Source organism: Coregonus clupeaformis, unplaced genomic scaffold (genome assembly GCF_020615455.1).
Source record: "Coregonus clupeaformis isolate EN_2021a unplaced genomic scaffold, ASM2061545v1 scaf0057, whole genome shotgun sequence".
In the NCBI taxonomy this organism is placed as follows: domain Eukaryota; kingdom Metazoa; phylum Chordata; class Actinopteri; order Salmoniformes; family Salmonidae; genus Coregonus; species Coregonus clupeaformis.
The window spans coordinates 55,965-72,360 of NW_025533512.1; the positions used below are offsets into that span (position 1 = coordinate 55,965).

The window sequence follows — 16,396 nt, forward strand, 5'->3', positions numbered from 1 at the left end:
CAATATATTGTTTTAATGTTTTGACATTGTTTAATAAATTATATTGATTACTCATAGGCTATTTTCAAGCTGAACTACAGTAACGGTTGGACCGCCTGGGAGGCCTCTGTGAGAGAACAGCAGGCTGAAGGGCGGAGACAGAGAGGGCTCCTGCCTCCTGCACTGAGGGCCAGAGGTAGCTGAGCTGAGAGGATGGGAGGAGGGAGGGAAGGGGTGTCATTAGGGTAGTTTGTAATTATGTCTCTCTTTGTTTAGAGGGCCTGTGACAGGAATGAAGTGAGGGGGAGGTCTTGCTGCTGAAAAAACGTTGTGTGTCAGTGTTGTGTGTGTGTGTAGTTCTCTTTCTCCCTTGAGTCTTTCTTACTGTAGCTCAGTCTCTCTGGTCTGCCTGTCTCTGTGAGGCTCAGACACACTAGGAAAAAGGTTCGCTGGGCTGCATGATACAGCCACAGTGGTGGTCTTTTTTATTGGGAGGCAATTCTGAGGCAGTAGACCATTCTGAGGCAATGCTAAGTACAGGTCCATTAGTCCTGTCATCTGGATTCTAGATGAGGATGCTTTAAATAAGTCCATTCTGTACCCATTGGAGCTCAGGATTTTGGGATACACCAACTGACTCTATACCGCTGATCAGGACTGAGGTAAGTCATGCTCCCTCACTTTAAAAGTTACAAAGTTAGGATCCCCTCTCAGATTTAATAAGAATAGTGTTGTTATTATAATTATAGATTATCAATGATTAATGTTTGGCGATGTGATACAGGGCTTCTGACAATACCATGTGATGTATATATATATATATATATTTTTTTTTAATCATTAGGTTATTTGGTATTCCAGTTTAATTGTTGGTACCAATAATGTGTTCCACTGAGGTTGTGGAGTAGTGACCCCTGCAAATATAGTGTGTTGTGTCAATGTTGAGGTTGAGGTTGAGGTGATAATGGTGTTTATGGTGTTGACAATGGTGGTAGCCAGAGTTGACCCTGAAAGGATTGTGTTGATCAATGGGATGGAAGTGTGAGTTGACTCTGACTGGGTTTTGTTGACCATCGTCACCCCAGTGTTGACTTGCTAATAAACTTCAGCCAGGCAGACAGGGTAAAGTGTACTTTCACCTTCCTGGGGAACATCTGGTGGGCATTCAAGGCTTGAAAGACAGTCTGAGCTGCATCTTAGATATTGCGGTAGAGCTTTTACATGCTCTGCTTTCCACTGAAAATGCCTGTATGGATTTTTGCATCTGTGTGGGCACTGTCTGACTGTGATGTACTTGTTGGTGTACAATTACAGTTGTTTCAAATGGGGGAAAGCTATTTTTACTGAATTAATACATTTCTACATGTTATAGATATAGAGTAGCATGTTTTATTGGGGGAATCTGCTAATGAATCTCTATCACTGCTTATTTCCATGGACAGAGGAGCAGTTGAACAGGTAGATGGAGAAGCAGCTGACTATTGGCCTGTCTCTGTTGCTGGGGCTCCTCCTAGTCATGCCTGAGGTGGGGGGGCGGAAGGAGGAGTCCCAGAAGCACCCGTCCCACTCCTCAGAGCAAAAAGCAGGCCGCTGCTCCTACACCTTCATCGTTCCCCAGCAGAAACTGAAAGGGGCGCTGTGTGTGAGCACCGAGTCTACCACCGGCGCCGCCAACCACTCAGAGGTAGCGGCTCTGCGGGAGGAGTTGAGCCGTCAGCAGGAACAGCTGGAGAAGCTGAAGGGCCAGCTGGAACAGGAGGGGGCCCTGGCTATGGAGGTACGGGCGCTACGGAAAGAGAGTGGCAGCATGAACACCCGCATCGCCCAGCTCTACACTCAGCTGCTGCACGAGGTTATGTTCAAGAAGGACCAAGTGGTCGAACAGAGGCGGGTTGAGAACCTACTGCTCAACGCCACCACACAGGTAATCAGACAGAGAGCATTATGGGAACAGCTGTGTTCATAAGGGGGAAGTTAGAATCATATAACTGTATACCTGCTCCTACTATCTCTCTACTGTCTTAGCATCCTTTGCCTATCTATGACTGGCATGTAACACCTTTATAACATCCCTCATTGTCCCATTGTCTGTTGCTCGGTCATGGTGGACCAACATCCCAGATGCTGCAGATGTCCAATAGTTACAGGGAGCTGGAGAAGAAGTATGGAGCCCTCACCTCCATGATGAGCAACCAGAGTCAGCTCATCGCCCGGCTGGAGAAGCAGTGCCAGGCCACTAAGAACACTACCCCACCTCCACAGGTAGGGGAGCTCTGTATTTATCAAACCACTGGCATTGTTATCATGGGCCTTTCTCAGATTCACATTAAGACTAGTCAAATCAAGCACTGACCCTTACCCATTAAGCTAAAGTTGGACCATAACATACTACAGTACTCATAATGCTCTGTACAAAAGTATTTATGTGTTTGTGTTGTATTGGACAGATGACCTCTGAACCCCGGAGTATCCAGTCCAGTGGGCCGCTGAATGACAGCTCAGAGTCCAAGGAGATGGCTAATGATGTTCAGAGAGACCAGGGTGGTTCTCCACTACAGCCACAGGAGGAGAGAGAACCCCTCCAGGGGATAAAGGTGCTCCCCACCACCATGGCCGACACCCCTACTGATGCCCCCTTCATAAGCTTCCCTGTCACTAAGACCCCAGGTAAATCACTGCACCCTCGGATCTTACAGCTTAACCATCACTGTCTGTGTAGGAATGGAGGACTGTCTTTGTAAGGCAGTGGGTGAAAGAGCAACACTGTGTATCAATCTTCACCCCGCAGCGTTATCACACATTATAACACTTTGTTTCTATTTCAGTCAATACATTGCACATCTCATTGGTTCCTGTTTAGTTTTGATGTTGTTTTTCATTGTCACCTCTGACAACAATCACAACAAGCAAGCTGTTTTCTTTCGGCCTTTCAAATGCTTAATTGTTTGCTGTTCGGACCTTGATTTTGTGTATGAAACAATGTCAGTATTTTATCAGTGTTATTTACTCTCCAGAAGACACTGTGCAGAAGCTCGGAGAGTCACTGACCCGCTGATAGGACTTTGTTATTTCTCTGGGAATGCCTAAACAATGTCTATTAACTGCCAGCTGTTCTCATCAGAGAAGAGTTGGGGCTTTGTTAATGAGGAATACATACACGCATGCACACACACACACACACACAAAGTTTGACTTTGATATAACATTTGCAAAGTCATCAATAATATTTGTTATAAATAACAATCAAATGGGCCAAAATATAATCCCCTCTTTTAGGAAATAAACCATCAAAGTACCTAATCCAGAATTTGGCACCAATAATCAGATTTGTCAGCACCTCTTTAGAAAGAGCGATTAGGATGAATTCCAAATAAAAAAATCTAATTTACCAGCAGTACACACAGCAAACACACACACACACACACACACACACACACACACACACACACACACACACACACACACACACACACACACACACACACACACACACACACACACACACACACACACACACACACACACACACACACACACACCCTAACAAACACACACCCTAATCACAGCCCTCTTTAGGACATTGCTATGTAACCTTGAATTACAAGGCGATACCCTCCTACAATGCACTTTGTGTGTGCAACTGGAATGTGTGAGATTACAAGGCAGACCATTTAGATGAGTGTGACCACCTTGATGGACAGGGTCCTCCCACAGTGGAGCTGAGCAGCAGCAGTAACAGGGGGACTTCACACCAGTTAGAGTGTATAATAAAGGGACCATGACTCAGAGCTTATCTATGTGTGTGATGAGTGACAAGGAGATACTCGTCTATAGAATGAGTGTACAGTTACAGTATGGATGACCCTTGGTCTGAAGTGTGTGAGAGAGAGGTGATGCTTAGCCTTTCTGTGTCCGTTTATGCAGTGTATGCTTATCTTTTCCAGTGTGACATGAGACATTCAACATGTGTTGTGAAAGAATGTCTTCGGCAGTAAAGAGATAAGCTGAAGCAAAGCGAGAAAACATGTATCTGGCTCTAAAACAAACAGAATTCCAGACCCCTCTCTCTATTACGTGTTTCACTCACTCCCTCACATCACTCCCTCATTTCAAGCATTTGGTTGAGCCTGCCTGGTGGCAGGTGGGCGGAGTTGGGACGTTCTGGACTTCTATTGGTTCCATTGCACCCATTGGTTCCTTTGTACCAGGCAGGTTCAATCGAGCACAATTATTACTATTTGAAACCAGGTCTGTTCCTAAATCCTAACTGCCTTTGTGAATCACATACCTATACTATCTTTGTCCCTCAGGACCCTGGAGGGACTGCCAGCATGTGCTGGACTCGGGCGAGACCACCAATGGGATCTACTTGCTGCGTCCACAGAGCGCCAACCGGCTTCTGCAGGCCTGGTGTGAACAGACCAAGGCCCAGGGAGGCTGGACCGTCATCCAGAAGAGACAGGATGGATCAGTCAACTTCTTCAGGACCTGGGAGCAGTACAAGGTGCTCTCACCTCCAGTGGCAGTGATCCGCTAAAAGCGAAGCTCTCAAGAGCTTGTTATGACATCAGACAGTGTGTAGTTACCATTGTTGTGCTCCAAAACACTGCAATACCAAAAACCCACACAGTGAGTCTGTGCACTGCAGACCCATAATAATTTCCCCTCCTCCATTTGCCTTTCATTTCAGCTGATTATACAGTGGGGAAAAAAAGTATTTAGTCAGCCACCAATTGTGCAAGTTCTCCCACTTAAAAAGATGAGAGAGGCCTGTAATTTTCATCATAGGTACACGTCAACTATGACAGACAAAATGAGATTTTTTTTCTCCAGAAAATCACATTGTAGGATTTTTAATGAATTTATTTGCAAATTATGGTGGAAAATAAGTATTTGGTCAATAACAAAAGTTTCTCAATACTTTGTTATATACCCTTTGTTGGCAATGACACAGGTCAAACGTTTTCTGTAAGTCTTCACAAGGTTTTCACACACTGTTGCTGGTATTTTGGCCCATTCCTCCATGCAGATCTCCTCTAGAGCAGTGATGTTTTGGGGCTGTCGCTGGGCAACACTGACTTTCAACTCCCTCCAAAGATTTTCTATGGGGTTGAGATCTGGAGACTGGCTAGGCCACTCCAGGACCTTGAAATGCTTCTTACGAAGCCACTCCTCCGTTGCCCGGGCAGTGTGTTTGGGATCATTGTCATGCTGAAAGACCCAGCCACGTTTCATCTTCAATGCCCTTGCTGATGGAAGGAGGTTTTCACTCAAAATCTCACGATACATGGCCCCATTCATTCTTTCCTTTACACGGATCAGTCGTCCTGGTCCCTTTGCAGAAAAAACAGCCCCAAAGCATGATGCTTCCACCCCCATGCTTCACAGTAGGTATGGTGTTCTTTGGATGCAACTCAGCATTCTTTGTCCTCCAAACACGACCGAGTTGAGTTTTTACCAAAAAGTTATATTTTGGTTTCATCTGACCATATGACATTCTCCCAATCCTCTTCTGGATCATCCAAATGCACTCTAGCAAACTTCAGACGGGCCTGGACATGTACTGGCTTAAGCAGGGGGGACACGTCTTGCACTGCAGGATTTGAGTCCCTGGCAGCGTAGTGTGTTACTGATGGTAGGCTTTGTTACTTTGGTCCCAGCTCTCTGCAGGTCATTCACTAGGTCCCCCCGTGTGGTTCTGGGATTTTTGCTCACCGTTCTTGTGATCATTTTGACCCCACGGGGTGAGATCTTGCGTGGAGCCCCAGATCGAGGGAGATTATCAGTGGTCTTGTATGTCTTCCATTTCCTAATAATTGCTCCCACAGTTGATTTCTTCAAACCAAGCTGCTTACCTATTGCAGATTCAGTCTTCCCAGCCTGGTGCAGGTCTACAATTTTGTTTCTGGTGTCCTTTGACCGCTCTTTGGTCTTGGCCATAGTGGAGTTTGGAGTGTGACTGTTTGAGGTTGTGGACAGGTGTCTTTTATACTGATAACAAGTTCAAACAGGTGCCATTAATACAGGTAACGAGTGGAGGACAGAGGAGCCTCTTAAAGAAGAAGTTACAGGTCTGTGAGAGCCAGAAATCTTGCTTGTTTGTAGGTGACCAAATACTTATTTTCCACCATAATTAGCAAATAAATTCATAAAAAATCCTACAATGTGATTTTCTGGATTTGTTTTCTTCTCAATTTGTCTGTCATAGTTGACGTGTACCTATGATGAAAATTACAGGCCTCTCTCATATTTTTAAGTGAGAGAACTTGCACAATTGGTGGCTGACTAAATACTTTTTTTCCCCACTGTATGTGATGAAACATGAGCTGTATAGTTACTGTAATTGGCAATCATCACAATGGGCTATAAAACCAGAAGAACAGCTGGTATTACAGGTCAGAGACTCAAGAGTATCCTTCAGTTGAGGACGGTTTAACATCACAGAAGTCATGAAAACTATTGCTACAGTGAACATAACCCTAAACTATCTGTTGTACCCCTCCACCCCAGCAAGGCTTTGGGAACCTGGATGGAGAGTACTGGCTGGGTCTGGAGCACCTCTACTGGCTGACCAAGCAGGCCCACTACAAGCTTCGGGTGGCCATGGAGGACTGGCAGGGCCGCCAGGTGTTTGCAGAGTACGACAGCTTCCGCCTGGAGCCTGAGAGCGACTGGTACCGTCTGAGGCTGGGGGAATACCAAGGCAACGCCGGAGACTCAATGTCATGGCACAATAACAAAGCCTTTACAACTCTGGACAAGGATAAGGATGCTTATTCAGGTGAATCCTCTCTCACCTCTACTACCCTCTCTCTTTTCCTTTCTGCCTCTTTTCATGGCTGCCTGTTTTAACACCCAGGTTTGGCTTGATGAGTTGGTTTCTCTCCATTTCTTCATTAGGGAACTGTGCCCACTTCCAGAAGGGGGGCTGGTGGTACCACATGTGTGCCCACTCCAACTTAAACGGCGTGTGGTATCGAGGGGGTCACTACCGCAGCCGCTACCAGGACGGGGTTTACTGGGCAGAGTTCCACGGGGGCTCCTATTCCCTCAAGACGGTCACCATGATGATCAAACCCACCTAACCCTCTCCATATTAGATATACACCACAGGAGGTTGGTGGCACCTTAATTGGGGAGAATGTGCTCGTGGTAATGGCTGGAGTGGAATAGTTTCAAATACATCCAACACATGGTTTCCATGTGTTTGATGCCATTATTCTCTTAGTTCCAGCCATTATTATGAGCCGTCCTCCCCTCAGCAGCCTCCTGTGTTATACACACATGTCAATCATGCTTCAGGGCAATATTATTGTGCCTTCATGGATAAGGAAGGATGTTAATGAAGTTCTTATATTTAAAACAAATATGTTAATAAGACAGTGTTAGACTGACATGACAACACAACATGTGGAATTGTTTTCTAACTGCAATGTATTTTTTAAATAAAAAACTGCAAAACAATGTTTGAACATTACTTTTTGATATTATCTATCTATCCTCTCACACATATACACTCGCATACACAAACACCACAAGGTGAGGTAGGAGTCCGTTTCTTTTGCTTATGAGAACTGACTGTCACGTTCGTCGGGTACAGAGGACCAAGGCGCAGCGTGGAAGGTGAACATATTTTATTATTTTGAATGATAACACGAACAAAAACAACAAACGGTGACGTCCAAAGGTACAAAACACAAACCTATACAGGAACAAGATCCCACAAACACTGTGGGAAAACTGGCTGCTTAAGTATGGTTCCCAATCAGAGACAAGAAGCAACAGCTGATACTCATTGCCTCTGATTGAGAACCACACTAGCCAACATAGAAACACAATACTAGAATGAACACAAATGAAAACTCACACCCTGGCTCAACATACTAGAGTCCCCCGAGCCAGGGCGTGACAGTACCCCCCCCCCAAAGGCGCGGACTCCGGCCGCGCCAACCAAACACCACAGGGGAGGGACCGGGTGGGCACTCCGCCTTGGCGGCGGATCCGGCTCCGGGCCTGATCCCCACTCCCTCTCCAACCCCCCAAAGTACCCCTGGTCCGGTCTGGCCCTGCTGGCCGGAGCTGGACTGCACACTGGTGGAGCGGATTGCTCCAGCTCCGGCGTGAAGCAGCTGACCGGTGCCGGACCAGGCACCGGTGGAACAGGCACGGGCCGTGCCGGACTGACGACGCACACCACTGGCTTGGTGTGGGGAGCAGGAACGGGCCGGACCGGGCTGGCGACGCACACCACTGGCTTGGTGTGGGGAGCAGGAACGGGCCGGACCGGGCTGGCGACGCGCACCATAAGCTTGGTGCGGGGAGCAGGAACAGGCCTTGCCGGGCTGGCGACGCGCACCATTGGCTTGGCGCGGGGAGCAGGAACAGGCCGGGCCGGGCCGGCGACGCGCACCATAGACTTGGTGCGGGGAGCAGGAACAGGCCGGGCCGGGCTGGCGACGCGCACCATTGGCTTGGTGCGGGAAGCAGGAGCGGGCCGGACCGGGCTGGCGACGCGCACCATTGGCTTGGTGCGGAGAGCAGGAATGGACCGGACTGGGCTGGTGACGCGCACCACAGGCTCGGTGCAAGGGACAGGAACAGACCGGACCGTACTGGGGACACACACCACTGGCCCTACGCAGGGATCAGGAACGGGCCGGACCGGACTGGTAACACACCCCAGTACCTCTCGCCGTGCCTCTACACTTTCCTTCCCTTTTAATATCAGTGGCCCCCGTAACCTGGCGGCCTCCTCTGCCAACCCGCTGGACCGCTCTATCGCGGCCTCCTGCTGCCCCGTCGTCCACGGCGTGAGCCCCCCCCTAAAAATGTTCTGGGTGTCTCTCCTCCCCGTGGACCAGGCCTCCCTATCTCTCGCCAGACTCTTCCTCCACTGCTCCAAAGTCCAACCTCTCTGCTCTTCACTTGGCTTGACCCAGTCGAGACTCTTCCTCCACTGCTCCCAAGTCCACCCTCTCTGCTCTTCACTAGGCTTGACCCAGTCGAGGTTGCCACGGAGATCCGCTAGCGATTCCCCTGGCGATGGCTCCTGGACACGCTGCTTGGTCCAGTTTTGGTGGGATCTTCTGTCACGATCGTCGGGAACAGAGGACCACGGCGCAGTGTGGAAGGTGAACATATTTTATTAATTTGAATGATAACACGAACAAAAACAACAAACGATAACGTGACGTCCAAAGGTGCAAACCACAAACCTATACACGAACAAGATCCCACAAACACTGTGGGAAAACTGGCTGCTTAAGTATGGTTCCCAATCAGAGACAACAAGCAACAGCTGATACTCGTTGCCTCTGATTGAGAACCACACTAGCCAACATAGAAACACAATACTAGAATGAACACAAATGAAAACTCACACCCTGGCTCAACATACTAGAGTCCCCCGAGCCAGGGCGTGACACTGACGTTGTGGTTTGATGTCATGTTTCCATTTAGCAACTTCCTCATTTCTGCACAACATCAGGGCAGGGTTTGAATTTCCTCTTTGAAACTCTCCCTTCACACAGTAAGGTATTGCTCTCTGCCTGAGATACACTAACTGGCACTAGCACAGCGTTAGGATTGAGCCTGGACCAACAGGTGGACCCTCAGTCAGAGCATCCTCTCTTACAACATCCCCCATCACCCTCACCTTGCTCAGCATGGAGTACCAGAGAACTACCATGCTGTCACTCCAGAGGATGTTGGGCCTCCTCATGCTCATATTGTTACATGGAGGTGAGTGGTTAATTTGTTCCTAATATTTGAGAGCAATTAAAGTCAAGAAATTAAAGTATTGAATGAGCAATAAAACATTTATATTGATATGTTGCAATAATGCAATACTGTAACAGTCATCAGTAGACAGGGGTCTGAGTTTTTCCTGGTCAGGTCACATGGATAGGAACAACTCAGGACCCTAATTAAAGGATACAATTATATAATAACATCAAATCACAAGAAATACACTTACACTCACTCAGGTACAACACAGACACTGTTGATGTTATTGAGCGATATGTCATTGTATAAATGGGTGTGGTGCGTGTGAATTTCCATGTGGTGTAACATTGATGGCAACATATATGACTGCTGAAAACCACTGATGGTGGGTGTGGTGCTTGATTGTTAGTATGGTAGTTTGGCTAGTATGTGCTAACCTATGGAAGCTCCATATTTGACAGATCCACCATTGTCACTCAGGTGTCAAAAATAAGAATCCTTTGACTTTCATTTTGTAACACAGGGATGGACTATGTGCTTTTCAGTGCCCTTTTAAGCAATTGTTGTTCCATGATATACTCTACTTGCACAATAGGAAATGCGTCTGAATATTTTGTGCAAGGTGATTCTCCTTTCAATGCGTTTTAGAAGGGATGAGATCATCAACAACATAATGTAATATTTTCACGAGAAATGTAAATGTTTGGGCAGCCAATGATCAGCCATTTTATGTAATGTGGCTCAGAGTTCACCTGTACTGCAGTTTCTAGGAAATGTCATTGTGAAATCCAACCAAAGACTAAAGACACCACCCACTCTGACTGCTTCACCAGCTGCAGATTGATGTCACTGTAGGACATCACTGCAGTTTATATTTGATGTGGATTTGACACTGATGTCTTCATTCTTGTATGTTTTTACAGTAGTTACCTCTCCTCTTGAGCTCAACCCTCCCAGAGTGGTGGTGAGATATGGAGACTCAGTCTCAGTCAACTGCAGCACATCCTCCACAGACCATGAGGGGATGGGCTGGGAGGCCACATACGGAGGTACAGGTTTTGAACAAGATGTCAACATTGTCACCTGGACTGTGGATAACCTTACTGATTGGACAATAGAACCTAAATGCTACATCCTTCTCAATGACAGCAACCAACCCATAGAAGTGCTTCCAGTCATTCTTTACAGTGAGTATTTTCCTCCTTGTGAATGTGAAAGTTATATTTAACTGTATATCAGCATTGAGGGTTTTTTTACCTTGTTGACCTCCTCTACAGAGACTCCAGTCAGCGTGTCCATCTCTGTTCTGAGCCACTCTGGTCCCATGGTGGAGGGGACAGAGTACCAGCTGCAGTGTGACATCCTGAACATCGCTCCTCAACAGAACCTGGTTGTGAAGTGGTACAAAGGGAATGAACCCATAGATAATGTAACTTACAGTAACATCATTAAGACACCAGTGGATGTGTCAGCTCCTCTGATGATCAGCCCCAGTAGAGATGATGATGGAGCTCAGTATAGATGTAGAGCAGAACTGGACCTGGGACCAGAGGGACCACAACACCATCCTACAGTGACATCAGAACCTCTCAACATTACTGTGCACTGTGAGTTTATCAATACTCAATCTTGCCTCTGTACCCCTGACCAGGAGGGAAATTCTACAACTGTATACGTTTAAACTGTCTAAAAGCACCTCCTTTTCTCCTCAGACGCTCCTAAGTTCCTTCCAGGGAATGACACAGTGGTGGTGAGTGCAGGCAGTGATGTGTCTCTGGACTGCAGTGCTGAGGGGAACCCTCCTCCTGAGCTGAAGTGGACCAACAACACTGCAGAGGGAAATGCCAATGAGACCATTGTAGGGCGCCTGCGTACTCTCTCTATCTCCAGAGTAACAGCTAATGCAACTTACAACTGCACAGTCACAAATAGACTGGGCTCCATCACCAAGCAAATGCATGTCCTTGTAGAAGTACCTCCACAACGTCACCTAACGATGTTCCCCACAGTACCCACAACTCCAGGAGCTACGACCACCCTCCCAGCAGCAGCCAAGCCAAAAGGTATTTACCAGCTCATCTCTGCAGTCACATTATTTAATTCACCCTCACTTATCTCACAAGGCAGAACAGTTTATATTTGATGTGGATTTGACACTGATGTCTTCATTCTTGTATGTTTTTACAGTAGTTACCTCTCCTCTTGAGCTCAACCCTCCCAGAGTGGTGGTGAGATATGGAGACTCAGTCTCAGTCAACTGCAGCACATCCTCCACAGACCATGAGGGGATGGTTTGGGAGGCCACATACGGAGGTACAGGTTTTGGACAAGATGTCAACATTGTCACCTGGACTGTAGATAACCTTACTGATTGGACAATAGAACCTACATGCTACATCATCCTCAATGACGGCAACCAACTCATAGAAGTGCTTCCAGTCATTCTTTACAGTGAGTAGTTTCCTCCTTGTGAATGTGAAAGTTATATTTAACTGTATATCAGCATTGAGGGTTTTTTACCTTGTTGACCTCCTCTACAGAGACTCCAGACAGCGTGTCCATCTCTGTTCTGAGCCACTCTGGTCCCATGGTGGAGGGGACAGAGTACCAGCTGCAGTGTGACATCCAGAACATCGCTCCTCAACAGAACCTGGTTGTGAAGTGGTACAAAGGGAATGAACCCGTAGATAATGTAATTTACAGTAACATCAGTAAGACACCAGTGGATGTGTCAGCTCCTCTGATGATCAGCCCCAGTAGAGATGATGATGGAGCTCAGTATAGATGTAGAGCAGAACTGGACCTGGGACCAGAGGGACCACAACCCCATCCTACAGTGACATCAGAACCTCTCAACATTACTGTGCACTGTGAGTTGGCTATTAATCTTTATCATGATCATAAATCAAAAACAGCACCACATGACAGGTTTAGCTTCCAGTTGACTCATTTAGAGTTGATACTCCTTCTCTCTTTCTCTCCATTTGCAGACAAGCCAGTGATTGAACGTCTAAACCTGGACAGTCATGTGAATGAGAGTTCCACCCTGGACATGATCCTTTATACTGTCAATGGGAATCCTCCCCCTAATGCTGTGTGGTACCAGGAGGGCAGACAGGTCAATGCCTCTGCACCCCTGGCCAGGACGGACTCAGGCCAGTATGTCATCACGATCACCAATGACATAGGCAGCACCAACTCTACTGTTCACATCACAGTGGAATGTAAGTGTGTGAGATCTAGTATTGTATTGCGAGATGAGATCTATCAGATTGTTTCCTGTAAGATGCTTCTCTATCTCCATCTGTTTTCAAATTGATGAAGTCTATGCTGAATATTTCTCTCCCTACTCTTTTCAGATGCCCCCAAGTTTACCTGTCCTGATCAATATAGAGTTAAAGAGAATGAAAATCACAACCTCTCTGTCACCTGTACAGTTGATGGCTACCCTTCTTCTAAAATCACCTGGTTGAAAGACCTACAGGAAGTGGATATCCCTCAAAGTCTGTCTAGGGAAAACAGAGGGGAGTACACCCTGGTTACAAAGAACAAACATGGACATGCCTCTCACACGCTTGTTATTGACGTCTTGTGTAAGTAATGTTTCTATCTTTCAAGTATGTTATTATTGGACTATTTTACAAATGTTTAACTAATTCTAGCCACACATACTATCAGCTTTACGCTGTTCAAACCGATCTTAAAGGTAGAATAGGCCTAATAGTGATTGAGCCAGGTTTTACATAATTGTTTACAACCTTTAGTATTTTAGTCTCGGCAGGTAGCTTAGTGGTTAAGAGCGTTGTGCCAGTAACCGAAAGGTCGCTGGTTCTAATCCCCGAGCCGACTAGGTGAAAAATCTGTCGATGTGCCCTTGAGCAAGGCACTTAACCCTAACTGCTCCTGTAAGTCGCTCTGGATAAGAGCGTCTGATAAATGACTGAAATGTAAACTGAACTGCATGGCACCCCATCTGAAATCCCATAAATTGCATGGTTTTGAGTGGCCTACTCTAAAAGCACCTCCCGTTCTCCTTAGATGCTCCTGAGTTCCTTCTAGGGAATGACACAGTGAGGGTGAGCAGCAACAGTGATGTGTCTCTGAACTGCAGTGCTGAGGGGAACCCTCCTCCTGAGATCTGCACTGCCACGAATAGAGTTGGGACAGCCACTAGAACTACAACAGTAACTATGAAAGGTATTATAAGTGACCGACTGTGGGTCATGTTATGGTAGACACGAAGTGATTCATGTTGTCATTAAACATACTTCATATACACATCATCTTTGCAAACGCCAACCATTCTTTCAGTAAGATGAATGAATGAATCACATTCAATCCCACAGAGATGAATTACAAAACAGGAATCCTAGGTCACGAGCTAGCCTGAATCTAATTATAAACAGAATTGGTCTGAATCATGTCTAAACTCTCCTGTTCTCTTTCTATCTCCTCCTCTTCAGATTACTACACAAATGTCATTTTGGGGATTATAGTAGGTATCTTGGTCAGTTTTGCCCTGATATTTATCTTCTATAAGTGGAGGAAAAGACAAGGACATTATAAAGTCATACCAAACGACACCACAGAAGTCAACCAGCTAAACGATGTTCCATTGATGACACTGTTGGGGTAGGCAACCCTGATCCAGCGGGGTATCCTACGAAGCAGGTTTGAGGAGTTACCGAGGTAAATTTTATCAACTCTGAGTTCAATTCAGGATAACCGGTCATGTGAAAGTGTCTCACCCATTAGCCAGGTACACTACCAGTCAAAAGTTTGGACACACTTACTCATTCAAAAGTTTTAGTTTCTTTTTACAATTTTTTACATTGTAGAATAATAGTGAAGACATCAAAACTAAGAAATAACACATATGGAATATATTTTAGATTTTAGATTCTTCAAATAGCCACCCTTTGCCTTGATGACAGCTTTTCACACTCTTGGCATTCTCACAACCAGCTTCATGAGGTAGTCACCTGGAATGCATTTCATTTAACAGGTGTGCCTTCTTAAAAGTTAATTTGTGGACAGGTGTCAGGTAACACGCTGAGATTAGGAGCACTCCCTTTAAGAGTGTGCTCCTAATCTCAGCTCGTTACCTTTATAAAAGACACCTGGGAGCCACAAATCTTTCTGATTTAGAGGGGGTCAAATACTTATTTCCCTCATTAAAATGCAAATCAATTTATAACATTTTTTACGTGTTTTTCTGGATTTTTTTGTTGTTATTCTGTCTCTCACTGTTCAAATAAACCTACCATAAAAACTATAGCCTGATCATTTCTTTGTCAGTGGGCAAACGTACAAAATCAGCAGGGGATCAAATACTTTTTTCCTTCACTGTACCTCTGCTGCAGTGGATAAGCTCATTAGAGTTACCAGCCCCAGAAATTGCAGCCCAAAAAATGCTTCACAGAGTTCAAGTAACAGACACATCTCAACATCAACTGTTCAGAGGGGACTGTGTGAATCAGGCCTTCATGGACGAATTCCTGCAAAGAAACCACTACTAAAGGACACCAATAATAAGAAGAGACTTGCTTGGGCCAAGAAAAACGAGCAATGGGCTCCCGAGTTGCGCAGTGGTCTCTTCTAGAGATCCTGGTTTGAGTCCAGGCTCTGTTGCAGCCGGGAGACCCATGGGGCAGCATAAAATTGGCCCAGCGTCGTCCCGGTTAGGCGAGGGTTTGGCCGGCAGGGGTATTATTGAGCACTAGCGACTCCTGTGGCGGGCCGGGCGCAGTGCACGCTGACACGGTTGCCAGGTGTATGATGTTTCCTCCGACACATTGGTGCGGCTGGCTTCTGGGTTAAGCGGGCATTGTGTCAAGATTTGCTGGTGACACTGTCTGTGATTTATTTAGAATTCAAGACACACTTAACCAGCATGGCTACCACAGCATTCTGCAGTGATACACCATCCCATCTGGTTTGGGCTTAGTGGGACTATCATTTGTTTTTTTAACAGGACAATGACCCAACACACCTCCAGGCTGTGTAAGGGCTATTTTACCAAGAAGGAGAGTGATGGAGTTCTGCATCAGATGACCTGTCCTCCACAATCCCCCGACCTCAACCCAATTGAGATGGTTTGGGATGAGTCGGACTGCAGAGTGAAGGAAAAGCAGCCAACAAGTGCTCAGCATATGTGAAGCTGGTTGAGAGAATGCCAAGAGTGTGAAAAGCTGTCATCAAGGCAAAGGGTGGCTATTTGAAGAATCTCAAATCTCAAATATATTTAGATTTGTTTATAAAAAACTTGGTTACTACATGATTCCATATGTTTTATTTCATAGTTTTGATGTCTTCACTATTATTCTACAATGTAGAAAATAAAGAAAAACCCTTGAATGAGTAGGTGTGTCCAAACTTTTGACTGGTACTGTACATTTCAGAACTAATCTGCTCCGGCTAACTCCAGTCCATTGGAGGCTGCTGAGGGGAGGACGGTTCATAATAATGGCTGGAACAGAGCGAATTGAATGGCATCAAACACATGGATACCATTCACTGATTCCGCTCCAGCCATTACCACGAGCCCGTCTTCCCCAATTAAGGTGCCACCAACCTCCTGTGAACTCCACTTACCCTGAATGAAATGACTGAGCCACGAGTTTAGGACCATTGAAATAAGATTCCTTCCCTCTTGTAAAGATTGCGTCATCACCCCCTTCATTTGAGGAAG

The 16,396-nt window shown here is 46.1% G+C and overlaps 2 protein-coding genes across 2 annotated transcripts; both read left to right on the forward strand.

The window, feature by feature from the left end:
- Positions 1 to 279: 279 nt before the first annotated feature.
- On the forward strand, positions 280 to 7,443 carry angptl6 (angiopoietin-like 6). The gene is made up of 7 exons (XM_045212860.1): positions 280 to 641; positions 1,422 to 1,903; positions 2,101 to 2,241; positions 2,427 to 2,646; positions 4,290 to 4,483; positions 6,490 to 6,760; positions 6,880 to 7,443. Exons 2-7 carry the CDS (start codon positions 1,442 to 1,444, stop codon positions 7,062 to 7,064), a joined length of 1,473 nt encoding a protein of 490 aa, XP_045068795.1. The 5' UTR covers positions 280 to 641; positions 1,422 to 1,441; the 3' UTR covers positions 7,065 to 7,443.
- Positions 7,444 to 9,514: 2,071 nt separating this feature from the next.
- Positions 9,515 to 14,532, forward strand: LOC121570426 (intercellular adhesion molecule 1). Its single transcript, XM_041881886.1, has 10 exons — positions 9,515 to 9,720; positions 10,629 to 10,892; positions 10,983 to 11,312; positions 11,418 to 11,768; positions 11,893 to 12,156; positions 12,246 to 12,575; positions 12,696 to 12,929; positions 13,065 to 13,298; positions 13,744 to 13,902; positions 14,169 to 14,532. The coding sequence occupies exons 1-10, from the start codon at positions 9,645 to 9,647 to the stop codon at positions 14,339 to 14,341; spliced, it is 2,415 nt and encodes an 804-aa protein (XP_041737820.1). The 5' UTR covers positions 9,515 to 9,644; the 3' UTR covers positions 14,342 to 14,532.
- The last annotated feature ends 1,864 nt before the right edge of the window (positions 14,533 to 16,396 follow it).